General features: G+C 41.0%; 1 protein-coding gene across 1 annotated transcript in view; it reads right to left on the minus strand.

The window, feature by feature from the left end:
* The window catches only part of itga8 (integrin, alpha 8), a 277,429-nt gene extending 274,072 nt beyond the window's left edge, over positions 1–3,357 (minus strand). The window contains exons 1-3 of the mRNA XM_078538452.1: positions 2,910–3,357; positions 2,460–2,590; positions 389–489 (exon numbers count right to left, since the gene is read on the minus strand). Of these exons, the coding sequence (XP_078394578.1) occupies positions 389–489; positions 2,460–2,590; positions 2,910–3,094 (417 nt within the window). The 5' untranslated portion in view covers positions 3,095–3,357. The remainder of the gene's footprint in view (positions 1–388; positions 490–2,459; positions 2,591–2,909) is intronic.
* Positions 3,358–10,815: the final 7,458 nt, after the last annotated feature.

A 10,815-nucleotide genomic window follows, 5' to 3' on the forward strand; every position in this document is an offset into this window, starting at 1 on the left:
ATTATTTAAAGTTAGTCATCACATAACAGATTGATTACTGTTCCAGTTAGCACTCATTCCCACCAATGATTAACTTATTTACCTAGCTGATTCATGACATTTGCTTGGTGGATGCTCGTTAAAGTATAATTCCCCCATTACAAAAAAAAATGAAACTATACAAATAATATAACAAGAAGTTGCAAACTGTGCAAATCTCTAGTGATTTGCATTTATATTGCATGCTACGTTTTTACAATGTAAACCTAAAACAATATGCAACAGACATTCTTATTTACCTCAAACTTCAGTAGCAAGAACCAGTAAAATGGCCACCTATAAATACAAAATATCAAAGGACACATCTAACTGATCAAGTTGCTGAATCTTACAATATTTAACCACTTACCACAACCTTTTCTTTATGTGATTTGACTGTTGCCCCAAACCATTGATTGGATTTAAATTCGACAGGTTCCCTTGTGCCATTAACTCTGATCATTCTGTTGCCTAATATTTGACAAAAAGATTATTATGCCTGTGTTTTAAGGCCTTCTTTTCCTTTACAGACAGCAAAACATTTATATGGAAATAAATCACAATGTTGCATATTTCGTCTTAGTGAGATTATTTGCAGGTTAGGAACAGGAGGAAGCCATTCGGCCCATCAAGCCTGCTCTGCCATTCAATTAGATCATGACTGATCATCTTGTATCATGGCAACATATTGCATTGTTGACTTGTGATTATATTTTATCTGTATTACCATTCTGTAATTGTGTCTTTCAAGATTATCAACCACAGACAATAATGATTTAGTATTTTGTTTAAAGTTATTTTGCTATGTATGATCTAGCCCACAATTTCAAAGAAAAACATAAAAAATACTGTTTTGCTCAATAAAATTATTGTTTATAGCTTACGCTACTTATTGTACAACTCAGCTTCTCAATTTATAATGAACAAATACATAATGATTTTCTCAATTTGCATGACAGCTGTGATGATTAATACAAATTTTAGATTATTAAAATGCTAAATGATGTTATAGAACTCAATATTATTAAATTCATGCTAACAGAATATAGGTTCCTCCAATTGCTTTATTTTTTCAAAAAAAGGAGTAAAAACTGGTTCATGATTTAATTATATGTACACACAACCGGAGACATCTTTCCAACTTTGTTTAACATATACTTTGCAGATGTCAACATAAAAGGAACCATCTGTTTAAAAAATCAGCTCAATTATGATGCTTCTCAGTCTTTAATAAAAAGCAGACAATTCTTCACCCCCCTCTCTTTTTGAAGCAAACTGATTTCCCACATGTTCATCCCTCCCCAATTTCACTGCCTGTCCATGAGATTCTTTATGAATTGTTAAGCAGGAGGAGTGCTTGACTGCCCTTCCACAGCTTTGCTTCAAACATGTAATAAAAAAAGTTGTCAACAGATGTTAAATTCAATTTGAAGAGTGTGTTTGCTTCCGCTGTTTCACAACTATCAGAAATCATACTTAGCAATCTCCCATCCCTGCGCCTCATCCCTCTCCAGTTTCTCAGACATGGATCCTGCACAAGTTGCTCTGTTTAGCTACTTCTTTGCCAAGAGTTACAGATCCTTTAACAAGATACCTGGACATTTATGCAAAAACAAACTGACTGAGCAGTGGCTTTTGAGAGTTTTAGTATGTCCAAACTATTATTTCTCAAGACCGAAACACAAGAATTCATTCATAAGCATTCATTTCAGCTATTTTATCTCATATTTTATCTTTTCTGTAACTTTTAAAAAGGTTCACATTTAAAACCAAAATGCATACTTTATTTCTTTCAGCACAAAAGGTAAATTTGTGACGTGTGGATATAACTTCAAAGCAGGTATTTAAAATTCTTAGGTAGTGGCAAGAATAATTTATCTATTTTTATTTAATGTAATTAATTCGAAGTCATTTAATCTGAGATTAAATTTCATGGGGTGAAACCTTTTATATGCTATGAAACTACTGCCAGCAAACACACATGTTTCATGAAGTAATTCTGCTAATATCAGTTTTGAAATTGACAATCTAAGCTGTCAAATTCGATTACTTAAGGTCAACGCAGGCTCACTTTAAGGCTTAAAGCTAATGCTATACTCTTCACATGCTTTTTACCTCACGTCGAACATAAAGTATTAGAAGTGGAATTAAACGTAGATTTTTTTTCCAAGCTGAATAACACCCACACACACACACAAATCTTTTAAAACTGTAATTTAGTCCTAAATGTAGCTGTTAAGTGATAGTTTCATAAGAGTCTGAGGTAAAAGTTAACTAAAATGCTAGCATTCGATTGCAGTTCTCCTGGGGGTATTTTTTCTTTGCGTAGATTGAGGGTTTATCTGAAGCTCAGCGGGAGAGGAAGAAACAAGTTCAAGAACTGGAGAAAGAAGTGGTACGGGGTGGGGTGGGGGGGTAGTGGAATGCTTCTCCACACTTACTGCTTCTGTCGAAGGGGATCTGGCTGCAAGTGGCACCTCCTGCTGCCCAACTGCAGAAGTACACCGCTCCTCCCTCCACTATCCCCGGCTGGCTGGTGTTGGCTTTCGGAGCTCCCACAAGGATATTCACTCTGAAGACACCACCCCCGCCAACAAAAACAAAACAAAACAAAAAAAAAAATCACAACACAGGTATTAAAACAAAATCAGAAATCGTTAATATCAAATTCGACTAACTCCAAACGCACGGCACAAATTGTCTCCATCACATACATGCTCCGAATCACCGGACTGGGTAGCAAGCAGTTCAGTGATGGACCAGACACACAGCGTAACAAACTGTTCAAACTAACTTCGCAACAATAAGGTGTGCAATTTGGCAACTCCTGTTTTTCGGCATTGGTTTTTGTTTTCTGAAATAGAAAGTGGGGAGGGAAAAATGCTCCTCACGTGTTTTGATCAGGCGAGTAGAAATCCACCGAGTATCCGAAGTAGCTGCCCTGGGGTCCGCTGTAAACCGCTGGTCGCGACACATCCAGGTTGAAGGCGACACATCCCGGGAGCAGCAGAGGCAGCAGGAGGTGGAAGGATGGGCTCCGGGAGCCCCGCTGGCGCCGGCAGCGGCCGACAGGCATCGCGGACCCGGGGAACAGTGAGCAGGGGGGAAGCGGGCTAACTGTAAAGGGGCAGGATGCACCTCAGCCCTGTCAAGTCTGTGAAGGATCACCGAGCTGGAAGGTTAACTCTCGCTTCCTCTCTCTGCAGATGCTGCCGGAGAGCCTGGATATTCCACGGGTGAAGGGAGTCCTGATCTGCAGCTATGCCCTGTGTGTGTGTGAGTGAGTGAGTGAGAGACCCCGGGCTATCAGCGTGCTGAGCTCACTGAGATCTTCCTCTATGTTTCCTCTCTCTCTCTCGCCTCCCGTTAATGTGGACAGCGCTGGGAGGGAGGCGTCTTCCCCACACCGCCCGCGTCATTAAGAAGCTGTCCTTTTATGGTGGGAAAGAGCCTCAGAATTAATCTTCAATCCGTCTCGACCTCAGAAGTGCGATCTTCCCCCTCGCTGCGCCGCCCACCCGGTGCCGAGCAAATCACTTGCAACCTCCTTATTTCAGTTCACTGATATGTTGCCATGAGAAATGTAAGATGTCGCGAGTGCCCCTGCTGCAACATCTGTATATTTTAATTGTAAAGAGGAAATCAACACTGTCATACTCCGCAAAGCACGAGAAGTTCGACTTTTGGATGTCAGGCTGTCTAATTAATTTAAAAAGTAACATTGCGTATGAGCAGAAGGAGGTCGGAATTAGAAAAAGTATTGACCCACTATTGCAAAGTACTGTGTTTCATGTCGAGGACCAGGCTTGTCCATTAGCACCTTGCTCCAAGCTTCACAACCAGATCGTGGTCACTTAATGTGGTGCTCAGAGATAATTTTATAAGAGCTGCCCAAATAGATTTTATAGGTTTTAAGACAACTGCCACATAATTCCTCCTCAGGGTAATAGATAAAATATGCAGTTATACCACCACTTACTTTAACGTTCTTACAGCTCAGGCGTCCCGTCAATAATCTGAGTGCCTAGCTCCCCCCCACCCGACCTTAAACCAGTTTATATTTCACCCCTCTCCTAACTTCACTCAGTTCTGTTGAAGGGTCATGAGGACTCGGAACGTCAACTCTTTTCTTCTCCTCCGATGTTGCCAGACCTGCTGAGTTTTTCCAGGTAATTTTGTTTTTGCATTGAAGCAGGAGTTGTTTAAGCACCTCCAGTAGGCAGACTCCTGCTGCTTGGATTTTACTTTCACTGAGTTTAATATAATTCTAGCCCAGTATAAAGCCACATTTGAAAAGTGCCTATTTAGTCCATAGAATTTACTGGGAACTTCAGGAATGAACTCATACCTTTTAATGTTATAAGACTCAATGTTTTAATGTTATACTATTATGTGTGTGCAGAGCTCCATTACCACTGAGCTTGCTCCTGCTCTTTTTATTCCGAGCATATAAGTATAAATTTAAGGCTGCTATCCATGGTATGTATTATATCACAGAAATCACAGAATTGTTACAGTCCAGAAGTAGACCATTCAGCCCATTGTGTCTGCACTGGCTCTCCAAATCAGCAATTCATTTAGTACCATTCTCCCCCCCACCTTCCTGTAACCTGCATATTCTTCCTTTTCAGGTAACAGTCTAGGGGCAGGCGGATGGGAACCTGAGCAGGGAGAGGAGGGGAAAATAAAGATAGAAACAAAAGACAGAAAAGGAAGAAGCAAAAGTGGAAGACAAGGGCGAAAAACAAATGAGGTCATAGTGCAAAATAAAGCTAAGGTAACTAACAAGGTTAAAAAGACAAGTCTAAAGGCATTGTATCTTAATGTGTGGAGCATTCGCAATAAGGTAGATGAATTAACAGCGCAAATTGATATAAACAGTTATGATATAGTTGCAATTACAGAGACATGGCTGCAGGGTGACCAAGGGTGGGAACTGAACATCCAAGAGTATTCAATGTTTAGGAAAGACTGACAAATAGGGAAAGGAGGTGGGGTAGCACTGTTAATAAATGAGGAAATCAATGCAATAGTAAGGAAGGATATTGGCTCAGAAAATCATGATGTGGATTTGTTTGGATGGAGATAAGAAACACAAAGGGACAGAAAACGTTTGTGGGGGTTGTCTATAGGCCCCCAAACAGTATTGGGGATGTAAAGGAAGGCATTAAACAGGAAATTAGAGATGCATGCAACTGTAATCATGGGTGAGTTTAATCTACATGTAGATTGGACAAACCAAATTAACAATAATACTGTGGAGGAAGATTTCCTGGAGTGTGTATATGATGCTTTTTTAGACCAATACATTGAGGAACCAACTAGAGAGCAGGCTATCCTAGACTGGGTATTGTGCAGTGAGAAAGGATTCATTAACAATCTTGTTGTGCGGGGTTCCTTGGGGAAGAGCGACCATAAAATGATGGAATTGTTCATTAGGATGGAGAGTGAAGAAGTTGAATCTGAAACTAGGGTCCTGAATCTAAATAAAGAGAACTACAAGGGTATGAGGAGTGAGATGGTAACGATGGATTGGGGAACCTTACTAAAAGGATTGACAGTGGATAGGCAAAGGCTAATATTTAAAGAATGTATGCATGAATTACAACAATTATTCATTCCTGTCTGGCACAAAAAAATAGGAAAGGTGGGTCAACCATGGCTTACAAAAGAAATTAGGGATAGTATTAGATCCAAAGAGGAGACATATAAAGTTGCCAGAAAAAGCAGCAAGCCTGAGGATTGGGAGCAGTTTAGAATACAACAAAAGTGGACAAAAAGATTGGTCAAGAAGGGGAAAATGGAATATGAGAGTAAACTTGCAAGGAACACAAAAACTGACTATAAAAGCTTCTATAAATATGTGAAGAGAAAAAGATTAGTGAAAACAAACGTAGGTCCCTTACAGGCAGAAATGGGGAGCAAAGAAATGGCAGAAGAATTGAACACATATTTTGGCTCTGTCTTCACAAAAGAAGACACAAATAATTTCCCAGAAATGTTAGCGAACCAAGGGTCTAGTGAGAGGGAGGAATTGAAGAAAATCAGCATTAGTAAAAACATGGTGCTAGAGAAATTAATGGTGTTAAAGGCTGAAAAGGGCCTGATAATCTACATCCCAGAGTACTAAAGGAAGTGGCCCTGGAATTTTTGGATGCATTGGTGGTCATTTTTCAAAATTCTATAAACTCTGGAGCAGTTCCTACAGATTGGAGGGTGGCAATTGTAACCCCACTATTTAAAAAAGGAGGGAGTGAAAAAACAGAGAATTACAGACCAGTTAGCCTAACATCAGTAGTGGGAAAAATGCTAAAGTATTATAAAAGACGTGGGAACAGAACACTTAGAAAGCATTAATGGGATTAGGCAAAGTCAGCACGGGTTTATGAAAGGGAAATCATGCTTAACTAATCTGCTGGAGTTTTTTGAAGATGTAACTAATAGAATAGATAAGGGAGAACCAGTGGATGTGGTGTATTTGGATTTCAAGAAGGCTTTTGATAAAGTCCCACATAATAGGCTAGTGGGCAAAATTAAAGCACATGGGATCGAGGGTAATATACTGGCATGGATTGAGAATTGGTTGACAGACTGGAAACAGAGAATGGGAATAAATGGGTCTTTTTCCGGGTGGCAGGCGGTATCTAGTGGTGTACCGCATGGATCATTGCTTGGGGGGCCCCAGCTATTCACAAAATATATAATTGACATGGATGGGGGAATCAAATGCAATATTTCCAAGTTTGCTGATGACACAAAACTGGGCAGATTGTGAGTTGTGAGGAGGATGCAAAGGGGGTCAGGGCAATCTAGACAAGTTGTATGTGTGTGGCCAAACACATGGCAGATGCAGTATAATGTGGATAAATGTGAAGTTACACGCTTCGGTGTGAAAGACAGAAAGGCAGAGTGTTATTTAAATGGTGATATATTGGGAAATGTGGATGTACAAAGGGGTCTGGGTGTCCTAGTGCAGCAGTCAATGAAAGTAAACAGGCAGGTGCAACAAGCAATTAGGAAGGCAAATGGTATGTTGGCCTTCATTGCAAGAGGATTTGAGTTCAGAAGTAGGGATGTCTTACTGCAGTTATACAGGGCCTTGGTGAGACCACACCTCGAGTATTGCATGCAGTTTTGCTCTCCCTACCTAAGAAAGGACATACTTGCCATAGAGGGAGTGGAGCGAAGGTTCACTAGGCTGAAAGCGGGGATGGCAGGACTATCGTATGAGGAGAGATTGGTTCAACTGGACCTGTATTCACTACAGTTTAGAAGAATGAGAGGGGATCTGATTGAAATGCATGAAATTCTAACAGGGCTAGACAGACTGGATGCAGGGAGGATATTTCCCCTGGTTGAGGAGTCTAGAACCCGGGGCCACAGTCTCAGGATACGGGGCAAGCCATTTAGGACAGAGATGAGGAAAACCTTCTTCAATCAGAGGGTGGTCAACCTGTGGAATTCTCTACCACAGAAGGCTGTGGAGGCCGGATCACTGAGTATATTGATAAATCTTTGGATATTAGGGGCATCAAGGGGCATGGAGAAAAAGCTGGAATATGGCGTTGAGATAAAGCATCAGCCATGATCATATTGAATGGCAGAGCAGGCTCAAAGGGGCGAATGACCTACTCTTGTTCCTAGTTTCTATGTTTCCCTTTTGAATGCTTCAGTTGAATCTGCTTACATCCCACTCTCAGCCAATGCATCCCAGACCTTAACCATTTGCTGCATAAAAAGTTTTTTTTCATATCACTGTTGCTTATTTTGCCAATTATTTTAGATCTGTGCCCTTTTGTTCACGTTCTTTTCACGAATGGGAAAAATATCTCCCTATCTAATCTGTCCAGACCCCTCATGATTTTGAATACCTCTATCAAATCTCCTCTCAATATTCTCCTCTCAAAGAAGGACAGTCCCAACTTCTCCAATCTATCTCTGTAACTGAAGCTCCTCATCTCTGGAAACATCCTCATGAATCTTTTCTGCACCCTCTCTAATGCCTTCATAACCTTCTTAAGGTGGTGCCCCGAACTGGATGCAATATCCAGCTGAGGCCGAACTTGTGTTTTGTACAAGTTCAACATAACCTCCTTGTTCTTGTACTCTATGCCCCTATTAATTAAGCCTAGGATACTGTATGCTTTATTAACCACTCTCTCAACCTATCCTGCCAACTTTAATGATTATGGGCATACAATCCCAGGTCTCTCTGCTCCTGTACCACCTTTAGAATTGTACCCTTTATATTGTCTTTCCATGTTCTTCCTACCAGAATGTATCACTTCATATTTCTCCTCATTGAACTTCATCTCCCATCTGTTCCCCTCATTCCACTAACTTTGAAATTCTACATCATCCTCCTAACAACTCACAATACTTCCAAGTTTCACAGCATCTGCAAATTTTGAAATTGTGCCCTTTACACCTAGGTCTAAGTCATTGATATATATCAGGAAAAGCAAGGGTCCAAATACTGACCCCTGGGAAACTCCACTACAAATCTTCCTCCAGTCAGGGAGGAGGTGTTGGCATAGTAGTATTGTCACTGGACTAGTATTCCAGAGATTTAGGGTAATCCCCTGGGGACCCTGGTTCAAATCCCACAGCGCATGGTGAAATTTGAATCCAACAAAAACCTGGAGTTAAAAGTCTAATGATGACTGTGAAACCATTGCAGATTGTTGTAAAAACCCACCTGGTTCACTGATGTCCTTTAGGAAAGGAAATATGTTGGCCTATATGTAACTCCAGACCCACAGCAACATGGTTGACTCTTAAATGCCCCCTGAACAAGGGCAATTAGGGATGGGCAGTAAATGCTGACCTAGCCAGCAATGCCCATATCAGCAAATAAAAATACAGTCTGACAAACATCCACCTCTGTTTTCTGTCACCTAGCCAATTTTGTATCAATATTGCTACTGTCCCTTTTATGCCATGAGCTGTAACTTTGCTCACAAGTTTGTAGTGCGGCACTATATCAAATGCCTTCTGGAAGTCCATGTTCACAGCATTAACAGCGTTGCCTTCATCAACCCTCTCTAAAAACTCCAGCAAATTAGGTAGACATTATCTTCCCTTAAGAAATCCATGCTGGCTTTCCTTAATTAACCTATATTTGTCCAAGTGACTATTAATTTTGTCCCAAATTATTGTCTCAAGAAGTTTCCCCGCGCCAAAGTAAAACTGACTGGACTTGTAATTGCTGGTCTTTATACCCTTTTTTGAACAAGAGTGTAACATCTGCAATTCTCCAGTCCTCTGACACCAGCCCTGGGTCTAAGGAAGACTGAAAAATTATGGCCACTGCCTCCGCAATTTGCACTCTCACTTACCTCAGCATCCTTGGGTGTATCTCACCCAATCCTGGTACCTTATCAACTTTAAGTACAGACAGCCTATCCAATACCTCATCCTTTTCAATTTTAAAACCATCTAGTGTCTGAATTACCTCCTCTTTTACCATGGCCTGGGTAGCATCTTCTTCACAAAGACAGATGCAAAGTGTTCATTTAATACCTCAACTAGCCCCTCTGCCTCCATGCGTAAATCCTCTTCTTGGTCCCTAATTGACCCTACTGCTCTTTTTTACCAACCTTCTACTGTTTATATGCCAAAGAAGATTTTGGGATTCCCTTTTATGTTAGCTGCCAGTCTCTTTTCATACTCTCTCTTTTCTTCTCTTATTTGCTTTTATACCTCTGTGCTGAACTTTCTATACTCAGCCTGGTTCTCAGTAATAATATCCACCTGACTTCTGCCATAAGCACGCTTTTTCATTTAATTTCTATTTTATTTGTAATCCAGGGAGCTCTGGATTTGTTTGCTCTATCTTTCCTTTTCAACAGAATATACCTTGACTGTGCTGAAGCTCTCTCTGCTTTGAAGGTAACCCACTGTTCAGCTACCGTTTTATTGCCAACATTTTACTCTAATTTATTCGGCCCAGATCAGTTTTTACATCACTGAAGTTGACTTTCCCCCAGTTATTATCTTACTTTGGATTATTCTTTGTTCTTTTCCATAGCGAACCTAAACCTTATGACACAATGATCACTGTTCCCTAAATGTTCTCTTACTGACACTTAATCTACTTGATCCATCTCATTACCAAGAACCAGATCTAGCTTCTCCCTCATTGGGCTGGAAACATACTGCCGTAGAAAATTTTCCTGAACACACTCTATGAACTCTTGCCCCTCTCTGCCCTTTACAGTACTACTATCCCAGTCTATATTAGGATAATTAAAGTCCCCCATTATATCTACACTATAATTTTTGCACCTCTCTGTTGTTTTCTTGCAAATTTATTCCTGTATATCCTTCCCACTAGTTGGTGGCCTATGGACTACGCCAAGCAATGCAATTGTACTTTATTTGTTCCTTGGCTATATTTTGGCCTGAATCTTGCGCTTGTCGGGCACTTGTGATCAATGGGCTTGGATGCTGACGGGATATGCACTTCCAGTCGCAATCTGCCCACAAGCGCGATTTCATGCTGGCTGGCCAATTAACTGGCAGCTGGTGTGAAACACGGGCTGAGAAAAGCTCAGAGTGCCGGGGGCAGTGGGGGGGGTGGGGGAAGAGGGGCAGTGCTGGAAGAGGGCGGCGCTGAGAAAAGTGAAGGCTGAGAGGCTGAGAGCTGCTGTGGAGCTGCCTCAGGGAGCTGCAGTACTGTAAAAATGAAATGAGGTCGACAAACTGCTGCAAACTGTGCCAATACTGTAAATTCAAGCACCTGACAGCTGACTACATAACACATCATCCCTCAAACATCTTTTTATTTAACTCTGG

Source organism: Cetorhinus maximus, chromosome 3, assembly GCF_964194155.1.
Source record: "Cetorhinus maximus chromosome 3, sCetMax3.hap1.1, whole genome shotgun sequence".
NCBI lineage: Eukaryota > Metazoa > Chordata > Chondrichthyes > Lamniformes > Cetorhinidae > Cetorhinus > Cetorhinus maximus.